This window comes from Sorex araneus, chromosome 4, assembly GCF_027595985.1.
Source record: "Sorex araneus isolate mSorAra2 chromosome 4, mSorAra2.pri, whole genome shotgun sequence".
Taxonomy (NCBI): Eukaryota; Metazoa; Chordata; class Mammalia; order Eulipotyphla; family Soricidae; genus Sorex; species Sorex araneus.
Window position 1 is genome coordinate 26563981 of NC_073305.1, and position 22306 is coordinate 26586286.

General features: G+C 38.2%; 1 protein-coding gene across 1 annotated transcript in view; it reads right to left on the reverse strand.

The window, feature by feature from the left end:
* NEK10 (NIMA related kinase 10) overlaps positions 1 to 22306 on the reverse strand; it is a 200594-nt gene that overhangs the window by 86793 nt on the left and 91495 nt on the right. The window contains exons 18-19 of the mRNA XM_055135089.1: positions 4593 to 4722; positions 3572 to 3642 (exon numbers count right to left, since the gene is read on the reverse strand). Of these exons, the coding sequence (XP_054991064.1) occupies positions 3572 to 3642; positions 4593 to 4722 (201 nt within the window). The remainder of the gene's footprint in view (positions 1 to 3571; positions 3643 to 4592; positions 4723 to 22306) is intronic.

Below are 22306 nucleotides of genomic sequence, written 5' to 3' on the forward strand. Positions count from 1 at the left end.
GTAAAAGAAGTTGCTCTAAGAAATAAAGCATGTAAGAGTTCTACCTGACAAAGCTGTAGGAAGTAAAGACAAGGTGACAGTAAAATAGAAAAGAAAAGAAAGAATATGTATGTTTCATTTCAGAAAAAGGCTAATAAAGCAACCTCACCAACAGCCGTCTCATAATTCAGAGGCTCTACCGCTTTACTAGTGATTGTCTCGGAAACGGATTTGCTGAGTCATAAATGGTCATTAAGAACATTTTTATGTGTCCCTCACATCAATTTCCTGAGGAAGACGGGAAACTAAGAAAATGGGAAATATGAGTTTGTTCTCTAATCCTTTGGGCGCTTTACTTTCACAAATCCAAACTCCAAATCAAGTTAAATATGTAATTGCATGGAACTCACAACTGATTTTGGTTTTATGTCAGATTTTCTAAAGATAAAACTTTGTGATGTGAACTCAGACAATGAATCTTAAATAACTTTAAATGAAAACAACATCTGCTACAGAAAGCATGCTGCTATCTTCATTTATAGTTAGTTATGAAATTAAATTGTCAGTTCTTATTATTGCAATTTAGGATTTTGATTTCAAAAGGGCACGAAGCATTGAATCTGGAGGCCCTGCATCTTCCTGGGGATGAGGCCTTCGGACCCCCAGGGGCCTGCTCCAGTGTGGCATCTCTGATTCTGATGTGCTTCCAAATGGAAGGGGCATCGTGGTCTCCTTGCCAACTCCAAGGGCTCAGTTCCACTATCTAAAGCACCAGAGAATAAACCCAATTGGTTCTTTCAATACCATTCTACTTCACCAGATAACTCATGTTTAAGCCTTTTAGGATTATACTCTCCCTCCAAAACTTGTTGGTTCAGCTTCAGGCCCACAGTGGAAGCAATTTCACTTTCTCTCCTCTGCCACTACTGTTCCAATCACAGCCAGCCTTTCCTGCAAGCTGGAGCTGCTTCTCCCCGAAATCCTACCACCCTTGGGTCTCCCCCGGAGAGCAGGTTAAGTCTGGACTTGGGTGAAGAAAAAATGTTCACCATGTCCCTGGTGGCTAATAATCCTTCAGTCCTTTCCTCACTGGCAAAACATTCAAAAATCTTCCCACTTCATGGGTACCTGAACTCCCTCAGCCTCCGCAGACCCTGAACATGGCCTGGCAGCTCACTTCCCCATTCAACACACTGCACCGCCAATCCCCCTTCTTCAGATAGTACTAACTTTCCCTTGACACAGCTGGTCTGTGGAATGTCTTCTCTGCTGTGGTTTTGTCAATGGAGAAGTGCTGGTCTCACATCACAAGTCCTGTCTTCCTAGAAACTTTTCTCAAGTCTCCAGATAACGGCAATGGGATCCACAATGCATGCTGTGCCATCCTTCACCACATTCATCATCATGTGGTTTATATTTCTAATGCCTCAATAACACCATTCTTATGAATAACAATACAAGATCTTATGGAAGTCTCACTCTGTGATAGAAGTATTAGAAGCAGAATTGTGTTTAAGTTTCACAAACCCAGGAGCATTTACTATTACTACCTACATGTCACCGATGAGAAAACTGGTCTATGATGAATGGAAGAGTGGGTTAGAATCTGGTTGATTCCAGAATCTACTGATATTCTTAACTTTACAGAATGATGTATTGACTCTTTCACTAACTTCTTAGTCCCACAAGGCATGGATACTAACTACTAGGATAGTCTATGAGAATAAAATTGTGGTCCTGTTTGCTACAAAATCAGAATAATGTTTCTTTATTTTCTTCTGTACTGTGTGGCTCTCTCCTATTCTTTGAGGCCCTCAAGTATCTCTGAAAAGTATCAGATCAATTAGTAAATATGTTAGATTTATTTGATATATCTGGAGACTTCTTAAATTTTAAAGGTATTTTCCAGGGAAAGAACAAAGAACAGGAACAAATTATAGAGATAAGCAATTGCAATGCATTTGACTGTATTCATTAGCAATAGGACATGATCCAAATGTATGTGAAATTATTTATAAAGGGGTTTCAGATCACTTCCCCAAATATTAGCAATGATACTTGCAAACAGTGCTCAAATGTGCATAATTTGCCAGTTCCTGTTAGGTCGTTTGTACATGTAATCAACAACTGCACCAGGTTGGTACTATTACAATCTCCATTTTATTTGGATGGGGAAACAGAGATGCACAAAAAATAGTCAAGTTGTTTGTTCTGAGCCGAAAATTAGGCCAACAGTCCAGTTGAGCATACTACTGTAGGACGACTAAGCAAAGAAAAATTAAAGACACAAGCCTATTAACACATGAAGAGCACCACATCTGTGCAAAGTAGCGAGATGAGAAGAGGACCCAAAGGGAGCAGGGCACAGTTGGAGCAATATATCAATGATGTTCCACCCCAGATGGTGCCAAGAGCTATAGGAAACACTAAACCAAGTTTTAAGAAAATTGGGCAAGATGATGCATAAAGATTTTATGGGTGAGTTGTATTTCTAATAAATAATGAAGATCTGACTTAGCTTGATGGGGTGAGGAAGCAATCTTAGGTCAATTTATAAGGCCCAAAAGATAGTCCAAAAACAATGAGCACCAGATAAAAGAAAATCTTTCATTTATCTAAGTTTCTGTTAACGTTCTGTTTTAGACCGAGCATTTCTCTGGGCACTGAACAATTCCGAATTGAGAAAGCTCTCACTCCTATGGGGTTTTATTCTGGTGGGTAAGAAAGAGAAAATAAGGACCAAGTCTGCAGGGACATGAACATAGTCTGAGATGAATGCAGTGAGCTTTGCAAATGCATTCATCTAGCATGATGAGAGACCATGGGGCATGATGAGATGCTGAAATTGATGGGATTTCATCCTGTTTTATCCTGATGGTCGCATTATTTTTTTTAGAGAAAGAAGTGACTGCAACATAGATATATCAGAGGATAAAGTTTCAGGAAAAGCAAAATGCTAGATCCAGAGGGAGAGAGTTCATGTTGGGACTAAAAAGGTATTGTGCAGTCAAAAGCCAGAGAACAGGGGGCCGAAATGGAATGAGAGGTCTAGGGGACAAGTCCAGTGGGCTCAGATCTTTGCAATATTGGGCTACTGGCTTTCATTAAGCTGTGGCATTGTTTCTGAATTTCTCTGAGAACTTATTTTTAAACATAGTATTAATTTAAAATTTAAAAGTATTTGCAGTTTTATCATCTAGCATGGCCTTTTGCAGGAGCATATCTTCCTGTCTGGCTTCTTTCCACATTTGTTCACTTTTTTATGTTTTTTGCCATTACAAACAGCTTTCTACATACAATTCATTTCACTTGCTAGATAGCATACATATTACTCAGCATGATACAAAGCCTCCTGACTGAATAATCATCCTGATGGTTGCATAATTTTTCTAGTGAATGGCTTACTTCCTCTTGAATATTTTGGTGTATTCTAATGGTCTCTATTTCTAATGATGATGCATAAACATTTTTCTAAGTCTGGACTATTTGGGAGCCTCTCTCTTTATGGATGTTTACACAGTGAGTTTTTATAAAATACAAGATTTCTCTTGATAATTAGATAGTCTATATTCAAATTTGTGAGATTAATTACCTGTGGATGGTATCTATCACTTTTTCAGAGTAAATGCCTTCTGGCACTGGATCATAGACTGCCTCCACTATCTGCAAAACAGATACAGTTGTGAAGAAAAGGAAACATTGATATCTTTTAACAATAATATTAAGCCATTTCATCAGTACTCAGTAAGCAATTGAGCATATAATCAGTCACTGTATCACTATCATCCCATTGCTCATCGATTTGCTTGAGTGGGCACCAGTAACATCCCCATTGTGAGATTTGTTGCTACTGTTTTTGGCATATCAAATACGCCACAGGTAGCTTGCCAGGCTCTGCTATGCGGGCAAGATACTCTCAGTAGAGGGGCGGAGGAATCGAACCTGGGTCGTCTGCATGCAAGGCAAACGCCCTCCCCGCTGTGCTATAGCTCCAGCCCAAGCATATAATATCACACACGAATTAACCAGAAACAAAAATAACTCAACTCAATCATAAAAACACAAAATCCTCATCAATTACACATTGTTTATTATGAGAATTTTATTCTTGAGGCCGAATGAGAGCTTACCTCAGATTCATAATAAATGATTATGTAGGATATTAAAGTGTGCTGAATGTGGGTAGTCCAAATCACAGTTAAAAATTTAAAACCAGGGGCTGGAGTGATAGCACAGCGGGTAGGGTGTTCTCCTTGCATGCAGTCGACCCGGGTTCGATTCCCACCATCCCATATAGTCCCCCAGCACCGCCAGGAGTAATTCCTGAGTATAGAGCCAGGAGTAACCCCTATGCATCTCTGGGTGTGACCCAAAAAGCAAAAAAATAATAATTTAAAGCCAAAAATAATTTGATCTATTTGCTTAAATAATTTCCCATGATAAATATAGTGGTAGGTGAAAATGTGCCATAACATATGACATGTCTATTACTTAAAATTAAGTCTATTACTTAATTTTAGTGCTTTTGTGTGATCACCAAAGTTCTTTTTAAGAAGAAAATGCAATGGTGTTTTTAACTACACAAGACCCAGCTGTCCCTCAAGCTTGCTTACTTTTGTAGCCAACGAGAGCATGTTGGTGCTGTAGAAGGGAGGATTCAAAGTTGCCATCTGATAAAGGATGCAGCCTGCTGCCCAGACATCAGCCTTCTCTCCATATGGCTCGCTCTTTAGGACCTCAGGGCTGAATTGAAATAAGATGAGACATTAGTACAGAAAGATCTGATTTTTAAGCAAAAGTTGGAGAATGATGTGTGTATGTATATATATATATATATACATATATGAAGAAAAAAGACAAAACTCTTGATGACTCTTTCAAGCATGCATATTGTATATTTGCATTCTCCCAGCCCTAGAGAAATGAAGAAGCACAACCAACGTATTCTAGGTTCACATTATCAGAACATAACCTCACTTAAAGTGTCCAAGGAACTATTGCTTAGAGCTCTTGGCTATTCTTGAGGTATCAGACATTCCATCTTTTCTGTGATTTACTGGTAAACAGTGCTCATGACCCACTACCGCCTTTGGTTTGATTTTTGTTGTTCTGCTTTAACCAATAGAGTGTGAAAATAACAATGCACTGGATCAAAACCTCAGTTTTAGTGGACATTGAATGCTTTCATTTGTCCATTAAGTGTTTCTATCTAGTGCCAAGGGAAAATCATATCTCAGGGAGAAGCTGCCTTTCCTAAGTACAGAACAGGAGACAGAGCCTAAATTTTACCCTCAGATATCGGCAGCTTGGAAGAGAACACCCCCTCGTAAACGCACAGACTTCTAGATTGACAATAAATTCCTATTGCTCAATATCACATGAGTTTCATGGCGAATTTTCATGCATCATTAGGATGGGAAAATATCACTGATACAACCTCATTCCCATTGGCTATGCAACATTAGTTTATAAAGTAGGGTAAGATCATATTTAACTATCTCTTGGAGATGACAAGTTTGATTTTTTTTTTTGGCTCTTCCTAAATTGCACTTCCAATCTGGAGAAAGATGCTGTTTTATATGAAGCTAAACTAGATGGGTTTATGGGTTTTGTCATTGTTTTATGTGGAGGGAACTATAGTTCCCTTGGACATTTTGAACTAACAGAAATTTATGCTATTTTATTTGTAGAATGAAACTCACTGAAGTGTTAAAGCACCCAACACAAACCCACTCTAAGTTAATTAGATAGCTCAGTTCCATGCTGTGTACTTAGGACCATGTTCAGTCCTCTAAATTTACATCGTGTGGATTAAGCAGCTAATTTTGTCAGCAAATTAGCATGTGGATGTCAGTGTGTTAGTGGATCATCAGTGGCCCATTCACACTCAAATGTGGCTTAATTAGTACAAGTTGCAGCACCAGTGTCTAAGAAGGTTAAGAAAAACTGAAAAAAATTAATCAGCATCAGAATAAGCAAAACTGACATAAATCAATATTGACAACTAGGACAATTAAGGATGTGATCCTATTCTTGTGAGGTTATGGGGGATTCCTGGTTTAAGATTTACATTCTGTGTTGGCTGGAGCACAGCGGTTGGGCATTCGCCTTTCACGAGGCCGAGCCAGGTTCGATTCTTCCGCCCCTCTCGGAGAGCCCGGCAAGCTACCCATGCGTATTGGATATGCGAAAACAGTAACAATAAATCTCTCAATGAGAGACGTTACTGGTGCCCTCTCGAACAAATCGATGAGCAACGGGATGACAGTGATTCTGAGTTGCAGAGGCAAGAATGATTTCGAGGTCTCTCAGTTGAGCATTTTCAGTTTTGGTGTTGTTGAGTTCAATAATATGGCATTAGGGTAACTTGGGGTGAAATTCTCAGGGCTCTGCTGGCCCTAAGAATATCTATTTTTAAAAAATCCCCTGGTTGTCACTTAATCAATAGCTCACATTTAAAATGCCTCAATAATAAACAATGCACTCAACAGAAAAAAATGTTCCTGGCTTCCTACAGACCAGTTAGTCATGTTTTAAACTACTGAGAACACAGAGGATGTGTTTCATATTTCCTAAAGCTCAGGGAGTAGCTGCTTCGAATGAGCTCTCACCCCACTCTGTTCTTTTCCATTTTCTCTTTCCATTCTCAACAGCCAGCATCTGTACTTCTCTGAAGTTCAGTTTCTCAGAAGATTATGCCTTAATGTGGTTGCAAATAAAGAGTTTATTCAGCTAATTTTTTTCATTACATCACCTCCTTCCCACAGGAGACCTAAAAACCTTCTAATTCCCACAGCCACACCCCTAGGAAAGTGGCTGTATGGAGTTTACTTCTCTATCAATTAAAATTGTGCTTGACAATAGAACTTGACTTATCCAAAGATACACTAGCAAAAGTGATGCCAAGGAAGACTTCCAAGGGGCCTTGCTCTCTGCTCTTCAAACCCTAATAAATGCAAACACGTAAATAATCCCAGGCTTACCTGCTGGATGATAAACACAGGGTACCCAGTTAGCTGTGCCATCCATACTCACAGGGAGTCAAACCCCAGATATGTAGATATGTGGTAAAGAAATGAAAAACCAGGCAACCACGATGCAAAGGTGAGTAGTCAACATAGAACAGCAATTCCCAAAGGGAATAGCCCATTAGTCAGCACACCATGTAGTAAGTTAGGGAGAAGGTTTGTGTTAAGCCTGTAAGTTCAGAGGCAATTTGTTAACTTAACTGATATCATAATTTTCATTAGAGTCTCAAAGCTTCCCCATGAGCCCCTAAAATAATAAAATTACTTTTTCTTTAAGAGAACAGAATGAGAGATTAAATATGAAGGACACAACTGTTAACTCTCATTCTACTTCTGAGACAAAACTTCAAATATTTTCTAAAATGAAAGTTTTATAATTCCACCAAAAGAAATTACTATTAATGCCATCAAATGAAGCTACTAATAGAAAATGATGTATGATTTCTGGTAGCCACAATAAAATGTCCTGTTATGGTATCAACTATATTCCAAATTCATATATGGATTCAGTATTGTGGCTAGTATCCATATTGAAAGTCTGTAAGACTGGATTCAGATACAATAATTCCATTGTGAGTTAAGGAAAAAGAAAAAAAATTAAATATTTAGTGAGGGGAAACCAAGTCTTCCTTCGAGTAATTGAATTTGAAACATCATTGTGATATGTCAAGGTAGTAAGTATGAATATTGCATAAAATGCCATAAGAGTTTATGTGCCAGCCATAACATACTGGGATTTCTTTGGTTTTGGTTTTGGTAATAGTCAGTGGTACCTGCAGGGATATGTAGGTGCCAGGTATAAAACCGAGAGCTTCAGCACACAAAGCTTGTCCTCCAACCCGTTAAGCTAACTTCCCATCCTGAACACAGTACATTTGGTTTCTCTTTCTTTTTTTTTAAAATTGAATCACCATGATGTACAGAATTACAAAGTTGTTCATGGTCTGGTTTCAGCCCTACAGTGTTCCAACATCCATCCAACACCAGTGTACATTTCTCACTACCAATGTCTCCAGTTTCTCTCCCCCACCCTCACATCCTCACATCAACCCGTCTTTATGGCAGTCTCTCTCTCTCTCTCTCTCTCTCTCTCTCTCTCTCTCCTCTCTTCTCTCCTTTCTCTCTCTCCCCCTCTCTCCCTCCCTCCCGCTTTGTGGGCATTATGGCTTGCAATACTGAGAGGTTATGTTTGTTCCTTAACCTACTTTCAGCACACAGGTCTTACCCAGAGTGATCGACACAATATATTTGGGAGCTGTCAGCATAGAGAGAGGCATTTAGAGTTGTAAAGGGATTGAGATAGCTTGAAGAGACAATGCAGGAAATGCAAAAAGAAAAGCAATGAAACAACCCCTGATTGTTTCTGATATGTAAGAGTCAACGGCAAGGGCAAGGAATAAAGCCCTAGGGACAAAGGAACAATCAAAGAAGCTGGAGTAAAATCACTCATGAAGTAGGAGGTCGAAAGTTTCCAAAAGCAGCCTGCAGTAGACAATAGCTTTCAAAAGTCAACTGTCATACAGAAGTCACTGTGGCCTCAACACAAGTGGTTTTAATGATGAGTTATGGCAGATGATGAAATTTTGGTTCTATTTGACAACAGTTTTCCTGTACACTGTGGTCCTGGGAAAAACTGCAATGATTAAAAGAAAGTTCTTACCCATCTGCCATTTTGTGTCTCCAAAAAAAAAAAAAATAAGAAAAAAAAAAGAATAACCTTCTGCAAAGCAATATTTTTCCTTTCTTATATAACAGAGAAAACTCTCCCATGTTGATCTTGTTTGCCTATGACAAGGGCAGATATGGATCCTCCAAATTACCTTTTATTTGCTCTCCTGTTTTGAAGGCATTGTTTTTTTGGTTTGGGGCCACAGCAAGTGGTGTTCAGGGATTACTCTTTGATCTATGCTCAGGAATCACTCCCAGCAGTGCTCATGGGACCATAGGGAGTGGCAGAGATCGAACCCAGGTCAGCTATCTGCAAGGTAATTTCCTTACTGCTGAACTATCTCTCCAGCCCCCACTGAACTATTCTGTCTTCATTGAGCATAGGAGAAAATACTTAACATAATTTAGGTTAGTTGTTTCTCTCTTTTCCCCAGGCTCCCCTGAACATTGGTCTAACCCAGCATTCAGACCCCATTATTAGCACCGTCAGAGACAAGACCGGAATCAGGATCAAACATTCTCTGATCTACTATCAATCACAGCCATCCCCACCTCTACCCACTAAGCCCCTTGTCCACATAGTTCCTGCTAGCCTTATTTACTTTTGTCTATAAAGAAAAACAACCAGGCAGCTTTCTTTTGCCTGACCTTTGAGAAGTTTGTTGACCCTAGATTGGGAAAAGTGGAGCTTTATCCTGGGCAGTGTCAGTTCTAATACAAGTTCAGAATGAGTCTTTTCTGTCAGTTATGGACCAGCTGAACCAAGTAACACTTTCCAGGGTCGCTAAAATGTAAAGTTGATCTCTTCACCACTTACAGAAACTTTGATCATGTTCCACCATTGCCCTACTTCCCTATCATTCTCTCTCCCACACACACATATGCACACACACAAATCAAGCACTGTCTTGACCCAAGGTCCTTCTGAAACACGAGTCTTTCTTTCACATACAGCTCATCTCTGGAAATATTAATTCCTGCTAACTTATTCTACTGCCATCTCCACTGCACTCCCTCTCTTCTTCAACTTCAATATTTGCATTTCAAGCAATCCTTTGGCTTTTAGATGTATGTGCTGGGCACACTTGCAAAATGAGCTGCATTTCATCATCTTGAGTATTCAGGTCCAGCTACTCTGTAGCCCACTGAAAATTTCATATGTCAAGACCAGTGTTTCCTCAGCATGTGCCACCTCAACTGTATCCAAATCCCTGGGGCATGCACCATTATTAGACTAGTGACCCTCAGTCAAACTGCCATCCAAATGCTAGTACTTTCCACAATCGCATTATGATGCTTCACAGCTGGGAGTTCACAAGTTTAGAAATAATAAGCAGAAAGAAATACAAGACTGAGGAAGATTCGTTTGTCAAAGGGTATGTAAAACTGGAGAAGAAATTAAAACTTTGGGAGAATAATGAACCATCTCTGAAAAAGTGTCTCATTGGCAACATGACAATACTACATCTTGGAAATAGCATTTGGAAATGTCATAAAAGAAAATTTTCCCTAAAGGAATTTTAGAAAATACTAATAAAAGAATCTTGAGAGGATTGGGACATCGTGAAGGCTGAATGTTTGGAGACAAGTTTTCTTTTTATTGAAATTATTCACCCAATAATATTTGCTTCACTGGGTAAAGATAGGAAAGGGAATTTTGCATCCCACTGCAATGTATTAATTCTGAGTCTATTAAAAAGTACATTTAGTTTTCAGGTTCTTGCTATGACATTTTCATCTCCCTAGACTGCCTCTTCATTTTAAAAAAGGAGAGGAGAAAGGGAACTTATTAACTGAAAAAAGAAACAAAGACTTAAAATTTTAAAAAAATATAAAGTTTTAAAATTATTTACTTAACAGGGAGGCAAAGTCCAAGTGAATTTATGAGAATAAAGAATTTGGCCTGGTGATAAATCTATATGCCAATAACTACTATGTATGTGATTGAAATCAAATTATTGTTGTATTTTGGAATGATTCAGTATAGAGCATTTCGCAATACTGAATGGATAAAATACAAGCACAGGAATGAGAATGTGTATAGTTATAGCTGCCGGAATTGGGTAAAAAGATGCTGAAAAACAGCTCAAAAATCATTAGTATGCTGTGATGAGTTCTTCAGATTTGGGGGAAACTGGAAGAGTTTAGAGGAAATAAGCCACTTGCTGCATTTTATGCACAGTGAGTGATAAGCTAGTCAGACATTAAATAAAATGAGAAAAAGCTTAGTTTAATAATAAAAAAGGACACTTGGAAGAATTATTTGTCTAATTCAGGATTCATCTATGTTCTTATCTTTAATACACTCTGATTCCAGACAGCCATAGCCATGAAAGGGCATTCTGATGAACCCTATGGTATTCTCCACTACGGAAAGAATGAACTGGGTGGGAGCACAGACAAGAAGACAGGGTGAGTCTGCACTACTGCCGAAGTCAAGGCAAGTGGGAGAAAAGGACATTTCTAAGATTGACTGATTGAGGAATAAAGGATAAAGGAAAGGGGCAGACTCCCTTGTGCTCCAAGCTCCTACGTATCTGGGATCAGAATCATTAATTCAGGGAAGCAGTTTTGGAGCGAGAATTTAGATGAATTTGGAATATATCAATGTATGCCTCTGAAGGCTGCGATGAATATATCTGATGGGTAACTTCATTTCTCTGTAGTTGGGAAGCTCACTAATGCTACTGGGGACCTGGAGACCATTCTCAGCAACTCCAGTCTAGCAGTACAAGTTGCACATTTTATTTTTGTCTGGAGATGTTGCTCTAAATGGAATATGCCTGGGAACACCAGAGGTAGTCCAAGTGGTGCTCGGGAGTAAGCAGCATGTGGTGCAGGGGAATAAAACTCAGCAATGTTAACAATCTCTCAAAGCTCTATCCTTGGGAGCATTGTCAGCTGTCTTCCCAGAGAGATATGTTAACTCCAAGTGGCTGCTGCCATTGACAAGACAGTTAAAAAGACTTGACTAATCAAGTAAACAGCTCTAAAATTCTAAAAGTTGGGCTGGAGCAATAGCACAGAGGGTAGGGCATTTGCCTTGCATGCGGCTGATCCGTGTTCGATTCCCAGCATCCCATATGGTCCCCTGAGCACTGCCAGGGGTGATTCCTGAGTTCAGAGCCAGGAGTAACCCCTGTGCATCGCCAGGTGTGACCCAAAAAACAAAACAAAAAAAAAACCAAAAAAATAAAATAAAATTCTAAAAGTTATACTTGCATGTTGTTTTGTATTAGGGGCCACACCTGCCATTGCTCTTAACTGTCCCTGGCTCAGTGCTCAGGGGACCACATGTGGTGCCAGGGATTCGAACTAGGGTTTCAACTAGATCAAAACACAAAGTTCTTACAGAGTCTAGAGACTTAGGGGACACATTCAAGAATCATAAAATAACATATTATGCCACAGAATGTGCTGACCACTCCTTTATCGCAGATATTGTTGGAGAGCGTCTGCCCCAAAGTTTCATAAAGGGTCAGCATCTTACACCAAAAATAATATAGAACATAATGATTATTTTATTAAAGCACTGTTACTTACAAAGTTATTCATCATTGGGTTTTTGACATAGAGTGTTCCATCACTGATCCACCATCAGCATCAACTTCCCTACACAAGCATTCCCAGGTTCCAGCTCCTACCCCATCTCCACCTCAAGCTTGTCATCTCAACAGACTTTTAAAGCTTGCTTATTAAAGTTTGGGTCTCATTATTTTTATGGTGACTCTATTTGGAAAATTTCGCTCTATTGTTCCTTAACACCAATAATGTACCTTGACCCATATCCCCTGTTGCTTCTCATCTATACTTGATCTTAGCCAGAAGGCCGAGAAGCGACGTTGTTGCTTCTCATCTGTCTCTTCTCCCACACCTTCCACTCATCTCCTTTCATTCTCCTCCCTATACTTTGGAACTAAAGGTGATCTTGACGTTCCCACCTTTAAACCATTGCATTTCCTTATCAAGTTACTCTAAACACCACACATAAGTGAAATCATTCTGTTTATCCTCCTTCTTTCGGCTCATTTCATTTAATTTATCTTCAAATTCCATTCATGATGCAGCAAGTTGCATGATTTCATCATTGCTTACAATTGTGTAGGATTCCGTTGTGTAAATATACCACATATTCATAATCCACTGACCTGTTGTTGTATATGTGAGTTGATTAAAAATATTAGCTATTGTACTGAGTGCTAAAATGAATAATGGTGTGCATATGTTCTTTGAATGAATGTTTCTCTATCTTGGAGGTAGATACCCAAAAGTGGAGGCTCAATTTTAAGTCTACTGAGAATACTTCATGATGTTTTCCACTGGGGTTGAACTAGACAACATCCTCACCAGCAATGGATGAGAGTTTCTTTTCTACTACATCCCTGTCAATACAGATTCTTCCCATTAATTTTCATATGTGCCATTCTCACTGATGTGAGATGGTATCTCATTGTTGTCTTGATTTGTATTTTCCTAGTAATAAGTAACAATGGTTAATTTTTCCATGTTCCGTTGGCCACCAGTTCATCTTTTCTAGATGAACTGTTCATTCCTCTCCCCATTGTTAGTGGAGTTTTTGGATTTTTTTTTTGTCAATCTTTGTAAGTACTTTACATTTTCTGGACATCAACCATTTATCTAACTGCAAATATTTTCTTCCATTAAGTGTCTGTCCACTAGCCTCCCTCCAGAGCGTGAGGAAGTGCTGAGCTATAATCTCTCCCACCACTTGTTCTACTCCTTTCCCATTTTCCTCTCCTTTTGGTATTCATATAATCTACAGATTATACCTCCTGCTCTTATCCATTAATTACCTTACATTCTCTTCCACTGTAACACTTCTCCTTTTGTGTGTGCCACTTCCTTATCAAGGCTAGCTTGTATTTTGTCTTCAAGTTTGTCTATACAGTTCTCATAGTGCAATTCTGCTACTATAGCTTCTTACTATTATATGGAATCTGTCATCCTCTGAATCAGTTCTTCTTTGAGGTAGTTGAATTTCTCATCTAGCCATTGCTTGATTTCATAGGCAGTGCTTGCTTAATTTTTATTACCAATTTAGTAAGTATTTACTTCAGGTCTTCATCAACCAGTCTTGAGAGTTTTAATTGGCTTGAGGATTTGTCTGTGTTCCTATCTCTGTCTAACATAGTTGTTGCTTTCCTGAATTTCCCCATTGCTCTTTGAGTTTTATAGATGTTAATGTTTGATGTGCTTTATAGTCCTAATTACTTAACTGAGCTGTTCAATTGTTTATTCCAGAGGGCTACTAATAATATCCATTGCCCAAATTCCCTTACCATGTAGTGCTAGTCACTAGTTGGCTAGTGACAACTAGTCACTTTGTCACCAGTCACTAGTTGACTAGTCAACTAGTCACTTTGTTTAACTGACTGAGGTATATAACTGCCTAAGGTCAGTAGCGAAGTATGGCTGTTGCATGCCCCTGGCTGCAGTAAGATGAATGTCTTCAGTAAGAATCTCATGAAGATATGCTGGCACCTGCATTGTTTTGGGCTTGGAGAATTAGAGTTGATGTCAAACAATGTGGCTCCCTGATCTAGGGGCTAAGGAAGCCATTGAGGAAGCCCTCAGAATCCCGGCCCAAGGCTTTCCACCTGGTGCCGTATTAATGTTTTTTAACACCAATAAAATAAATGATTAAACTTTGCCTAGCCGACCTGCCCCAGATAAATCCTGATTATTAGCCAACTGACCTAACTGCAGTTTCCCAGCTCCTCCCCAGTGCTGCCAACTATCAGGTGGCCAGGAGGAAGCACATGACCCCAGCCCGAAGCTCTAATTAACAGAGGACTAAAACGAACTTGGAGATAAGTTCATTGGGGATAACATAATAATCATCAAAGTCCCTGAAGAATAAAAAGAAGAATTAGATAAAGAATTAGGAGTCAAAGCAGTTATAGAACATATTTTTATATCTTCCATAGTTGAGAACTGCATATACCCATTCAAGAGGTTTGATGGGTTCCAGCCAAGAGGAATGCAAATAGAAAATAATCCAGGAAGCATCATAATCAAAATGACAAAATAAAATAAGAGATAGAATATTTCAAGAAGCATGATCAAAGAAAGAACTGACACACAAAGTAAATTCCATAAGATTAATAGAAGATTTATCAGAGAAGACTCTCTGGAATAGATCACGGATAGTGGGATATAGTAAAAAGCACCAAATGGTCCTCTCATCAAGAATACATTATACTTGGTGAATTTGAAAGACCAATAGCAAATTTCATGAAGAAGCAACAGCTCAGGAACTTACATTTTTTCAAGATACATTCAAGGAGTCTCTCTAAAAGGCAAAACAAACCTCACAATCATGCATAACTCCTAAGAATTGGTGGCAATAAATCTCTTCATATCAATAATCTTGCTTGAGATCAACAGACTGAATTTATTAAACAAGAGACACTGAGTGGCAGGATATATCAGAAAACTGAACCCAATATTCTGCTGCCTACAAGAGGCATGCCTGAACAGTCAGGGTAAACACAGGCTCAAACACACAGGCTTGAAAACTATCTTGCAAGTGAAAAATGCCTTTTAAAAAAGACTAAGGTGGCCAAACTTATATCAGACTACACGGACTTCAAATTAGAAAGTCCACAAGGGATACAGATGGCCATTTCTTAATGACTAGGAATCAATACATCAAGAAGAACCACACTTCTAAACATATATGCTCCCAGTGATGGTCCACCTAAGTTGTTTAAACCATTGTTAATAAACATGAAAGAAGATGTTGACAGTAACTCAATAACTATAGGATAATTTAATACTCCTTTTTAACCAGTGAATATACATACCATCTAGGAAAAATTCGACAATAAAACAATTTCCCTGAAGAAAAAAATAGAAGGCATGAGCCTAGCATACATATATAGGGTCCTTCTCAGTCCCCTTCCCCAAAGTTAAGTACATATTCTTTATATATTCTTCTCCAGTGAATGGGAAATTTCCAAAATAAATCACAAGCTCGGTCCTAAAATATACCTTCATTAGACCAAGAAAACAGAAATTATATCAACTATCTTCTTAGATGGACTGGAGCAATAGCGCAGCCTGGAGGGCATCTGCCTCGCATGCGGCCGACCTGGGTTCGATTCTTCCATCCCTCTCAGAGAGCCCAGCAAGCTACTGAGAGTATCCTGCCCTCAGGGCAGAACCTGGCAAGCAACCCGTGGCATATTTGATATGCCAAAAACAGCAACAAGTCTCACAATGGAGACGTTACTGGTGCCTGCTCGAGCAAATCGGTGAACAATGGGATGACAGTGCTACAGTGCAGTGCTATCTTCTTAGATCACGAGACTTTGGAAATAGATGTTAATCATAAGCAGAAACTGGGGAGGGGTGAACTAAAAATATAGAAATTAAACAGATGACTGCTGAACAATCAGTGGGTCAAAGAGGAAATCAAAAGTTTGCTGGAAAGAAACAAGAATGATGGTAGGAGCTACCAGAATATATGGGACACAGCAAAAGCAATGTTAAGAGGGAAAAAGCTTATAGCAATGCAAGTGTTCATTAGGAAGCAAGAAAAGGCATACATAAATAACATAGCTGCACAGCTTAAGCAGTGAGAAAGAGGCTAATTAGAACCCAAAGCAGAGAAAATGAAGGAAGTAATAAAATTTAGAGCAGAAATTAATAAAATGGAAACAAACAGACCATCATTAAGAACCAAACCAAAAACAATGCAAGGGGCCAAAGAGATAGTAGAGGGTAGGGTATGAGACTGTCCCAGGTTGGGTCCCAGAAGCCTCTATGGTCCCTGAGCGCTGAGCTTGCCAGGAGTGATTCCTGATTGCAGAGCCAGAAGTAAACCCTGAGAACTGCCAGGTGTGACACTCTCTCAACGCCACCGCCACACAAAAATTAAAAAAATTAAAAGACCAATGAAACCAAGAGCTGGTTCTTTGAAAAAATAAACAAGATCGACAGATAATTCACACCCAGATAGGAAAAGAAGTAACTCTTGAAATGACACCCATACCTAGAAAATCCTGAAGACTTAACAGAAAAAAAAAAAACAAAAAAACTCCTGTAAAAAAGACTTGTAGAGTTTCAGTCTACAAAAACAATGCACAGAAATGAATAGCTGTGCTACATGCATATCATCATCATCATCATCATCATCATCATCATCATCATCATCATCATCATCATCATCATCATCCCGTTGATCGTCAAATTTCTCGAGCGGTCTCAGTAAGTCTCCATTCGTCCTAGCCCTGAGATTTTAGAAGCCTCTCTCTACTGTCATTCACAGTGGTGCCACATTGGAGGCTCTTTCAGGGTCAGGGGAATGAGACCCATCATTCTTACTAGTTTTGGCATATGAATACACCATGGGGAATTTGTGAGACTCTCCCATGCATATAATAACTTGCCACATGTATATAATAAAGTATAAGAAAGAAAAATTTGAAAAAAAAACAGCATTCACAATTGTGCCTTAGGAACTCAAATATCTAGGAATCAGCTTAACAAAAGAACTGAAACTCTTATACAAAGCAAACTATAAATAAGTACTGAAAATAAATGAAAGGACAAAAAGTGGAAATACATCTCTGTTCATGAATTGGAAGGATTAATACTGTCAAAATTACAATCTTTCCCAAAGCACTATACAGATTCAAAGCTGTCGCTATAAAAATACCCATGACACTTTTTAAAGACATTGATCAAATTTGTTGAGTTTTATGTGGAGTAGTAAAACCAGCAGAATTCAATGCAATTCTAGGGAAAAAGAAGATGGAAGGCTTCCCTTTCTTCAATTTTAAATTATACTACAAAGCTAGAGTAATGAAAACAGTGTGATATTAGAATAAGGACGTACTCTCAGACCAGCGGAATAGAAATGAGAATCCAGAGACTGATTCCCAAACATATGCAAAGTTAATATTTTACAAAGAAGCAAAAATATAAAGTGGAACAAGTATAGCCTCTTAAGCATATGGTCTTGTGAAAACTGTTCATTCACATGCGAAAATAATTGAATTTAGATGACTTCATAGCACTGTGCTCGAAAATCAAATCAAAATGTATTAATTCTGATGTCCAACAGTCATCAAGAAATTATATTGAGAAAAATATAGGTGGAAAATCTCATAATATTGAAGCTAGTTGTATTTTTAATGATTCAATAATATTAGTCAGGTAAAGAGAAGCAAATATAAATGAATTGAATGACATCAAACTAAGAAGCTTCTGCATTGCAAAGAAACTATGATCAGAATAGAAAGATATCCTGCAGACTGGAAGAAAGTACTTGCCTACCACTCATGTGACAAAGGGTCAGAAAAATCCAAGATATATAAGACACTGGTAGACACCTTAAAAGAAAAAAATAAACAACCACATCAAAAATGGGGAGAGGGAGAAAGAACTAAAACTCTCTCAAAAACGAAATACAGAGATCCCAAAGGTACATGAAAAAAATTATCTACATACCTTAATAATCATCAGGGAAATACAAATAAAACAATAATGAGATATTATCTGACATGATGAGACTAAGACATATCACAAAGAACAAAAACAACCAGTGTTGATGTGAATGTAGAGAAAAAGAACCCTCATCTGCTGTTGATAGGGATGGTGACTGGGCTATCCTTTTCGAAAACAGTATGGACACTTCCATACAACCAATTAATTCCATGTCTTGGCGTCTACTCCAAGGGCCAAAAAAAGAGAAAAAAATCTATTCAGAAAAGACATTTGCATTCCCATGATTACAGCAGTACTCACAACAGCCAAAATCTGGAAACAACCTAACTGTCCAAGAACAGATAAAGAAACTATGGTACATAGACAAAATGGAAGAGTACTCAGCTACAAATGAAAAAAAAAAAAAGAAAAAAATGAAGTTGTGTAATTTGCTGTTACTTGGATGAATCAGGGAGTTTCATACTGAGTAAAGTTAATTAGAAGGAGACAGACAGACACAGAAAACAAAAAATGCTTTCCCTCATGGCTGGGGTATAAGCAAACATCATAAGTAAACAACAAATGCGAAAGGCATCAGAAACTAAAAATTTGTTTTAAGAATGAAGTTTATTCCTGCAGGGTGCGTGGAGGGGCACTGGGAACTTGGTGAAGGGAAGCTAACACTCTCGTGGAATAATTAATAAGTTGTTAAGTTTTTTATATTTTTGTTTACTTTGGGGAGTAGGGGAGAAGGTTGACACACCTGGCAGTGCTCAGGGAACCTGTGATGCTAGGGATCAAATCCCAGCTTCCTGCAGGTGAGATATGTACTTCAGTTCTTAGAGTTATCTCCCAGATTCCTAGATCTCCCAGGATCTTTGGAGGAGGAAATAACATCCCGTAGTGCCCTAAAAGTTTTTTTAAATGCAAGTATTGTCTTAAAGCATGACATGAACATATGAAATGGTTAAGTCCAGGAAAAAATTTCTATAAGCTTGAATATATTTTCCCTATGTTTGCTTGCAGCCAATAGCACAGCGGGTAGGGCATTTGCCTTGCACGCAGCCGACCCTGCGTGCAAGGCAAATGCCCTACCGATGAGTAAACAAATCAATTCCTCCGCCCCTCTCAGAGAGCCAGGCAGGCTACCGAGAGTATCTCGTCCACATGGCAGAGCCTGGCAAGCTACCCATGGTGTACTCAATATGCCAAAAATAATGACAACAAGTCTCAAAATGGAGACATTACTGGTGCCCGCTCTAGCAAATTGATGAGCAACAGGATGACAGTGAGCATGGATTACACTAGTGTCAATATTTATGTTTTAGGCATGCAATACCACTGCTATATATCCACCACCAAAGTGTCAAACTCCCTCTACACAGTTTCTAGATCTCTTCTTGTCTGATCAGATTTTCTACATCATCCTTAATCAGTTTCAGGGGGTTGCAAGATATTAGGAATTTGTCCATACCCCTAGATCATTCAGTAGAGTGGCAATAAATTGTTCATAGTAATCTCTGGTATTTCTGTGGTACAGATTATAACTTCTCCCCTTTCATTTCTGATCTTATTTATTAGGGTTACATCAGCCGCAGATGAGGCAAGTGCCATACCAGTGTTCAATCTCTGGCATCCCATATGATGCCCCAAGTTCAGACAAGAGTGAGTAAGCCCTGAGTAACACCAGGTTTAGCTAAAAAACAAAACAAAACAACACACAAAGATATCCCCCATACTCATGAGTTTTTCATTCCAGTAAGAGATATAACTAGCATATGAGTAAACAAATTAAATTTTATTAAATATTATTTAAAATAGTTTTGGTTGGGTTTTTGTTCACTTTTGCTTGATTGGTTTTGGTTTCCTCAGCAGTGCTCAGGATGTACTCTTAGCTCTGCACTCAGACATTACTCCCGGTAGCACTGGAGGGCCATATGTTGGTGTCAGGAATTGAACCTGGATAAACCACGTGGAAGGCAAACACCATGCCCATTGCACCATCTCTCCAGCCAACGAAAATAGGTTTAAAAATGATTTTTTTAACTTTATTTCCTGAGGTGTCATTGTCTGTGGCATCAAGCATCTATTCAGATTAGGAAGATCTCATCTTACTAAGACATTTGCAAGATATATTCCTATTCTGAAATACTATGCCCGTTTCTATGGCTTTAAAAAAATCTGAATGGCAAATATGTATACAGTTTTAAAGGAAAAATGAAATGTAGCTTTCAGTATGACCTAAACATTGAGGGCAGAGTAGACATCATGTTCCTTATTCAATTGGTTTCTGCTCAAAAACAAAGCATACAAGCAATCTCTGATGATGTATGATTTTGAAATACTCTTCTCACTTGCTTTTTATTTAAGTTTTTAAATAAAATAAAGAATTTTTACTCTAAAAGAATAACTAGCATGAATTTCAGAGCCATGAATTCAAAGAATTCATTTATTTTTATTGTAGATGTCTGAGATTGAATCCCTATGAGATTTTCTCATAAAATACTATGTGAGTAGATATTAAATCTGCAATTATATGCAAGCAAAGAAAAAGAAATGCATTCTTTCATCTTTTAAATATTTTTCTGAGTGTATGAAATACTTGGGGTTGTGGTCTTTGGTGACATTCTCATGATTATTTTTATTCTTCCTCTGTATTTCCAATAAGAAAACCATTTGTTAAACCTCAACAAAAGAAGCATCACTGACAAACATAGATTCAGTGTGACTTAAAAAGAACAAAGAATCCTCCTTCATCCAATTTAGCTTCCCTGGGGCCAATGTTAGAATTTCCCAATTAATGATCTCTTTTGTGTTAAACACTGTAGACATTTCTGGGATATCAACATAGAAAAACTGAGGAACTGTGATCAGGAATAGGTTTTTAGTAACTGTTGGTTAATGAACAAAAAGACACTAGCCTGACATAAACACAAATCCAAGGTCACTTGTGAAGCATCTTTATCATAATTTCCCTAAAACTGGGATGCAAGATGATAGGAAAGTAGAAGGAATAAGGAGAGGATTTTAAAGACCATGGGAGAAGGAATTCCAAATAAAAATTTATTACCACTTGCTTCTTGCTATCTGTAACTCTGACATGACAAGAAACTGTTTTTCTTGGTTCTTTGCTTTGCTGATATTCTAGTTTGCCATAATTGGTTACTCTTTGCCTTCCTCAACAAAAATACTGTTGCTGTTTTTATTTTGTTTTTGTTAAAGAGCAATGTCCCTATGTAGAACTCCAGCATTTCTGAGTAAAAGTTAAGGAATAAAGATTTTACTATCATTTTACCCACATGAAATAGCCAGTTTCTCTTCTCCTGTAAGCAAGATGCTAAATGATCTACTTCAACTCCTTAATCAAATTACCAAAATTGCAAGCAAATAGTTTTTATATCCTTGAAAATTTACATATCTTTCACTCTCAACACCACTAAAATTAATCTTAGCAATCTAAATATTCATAATAAATTACCCCTTCCACTCTTTAAATTACTTCTCTCTTTTAAAAATTAAAGGATTTCAAATAAAAAATATAAGCAAATTATTTCCATTCCAAATCTATTGTGTTTCATTTAGGAATTAAATACTATGTTATCCGTGGTTCACAAGTTCTATGGAGATGGAAAAGATCAATTTAGTGACAAATCTGATGTGGCTGAGTGACATGACAACTTGACACTGAGATTGTAGAGAATTAGCTTATTCTGTGAGCACGTTTCCTTTCAGGTGAAACAGCAAATGACCTGTCTAGTGTGTTATAAGAATTGCCAAAGGCAACATACTTTAAAATTTTAAGGTAAACAATTCCATGTTTACTCAAAAAGAAAGTCTTTCCTCTCTTTTTCTCGAACATTGGAAGTTTGAGGGGTGGGGGATATTTGGTTTTGGTTTGGAGAAACACTTGATAGTGCTCCAGCGCTACACCCAGCTTAGTGCTCAGGTAACCATATGCTGCCAGGTACTGAACCCAGGGCTTCCACATACAAAGGATGCACTCTACTTCTTGGAGCTATGTACCAGGCCCATTATAACTTGGCAAATTAAATGGAGAACTGGTCAAAGACAAAGGAAAAAAATGCGATGATTGTACTTGGCTTGGTATTTGACTTTTAGAGATTGCTGCCTTCATTTACTATACTGACAATCAAAAATAATTATTTAATAAATTAGAG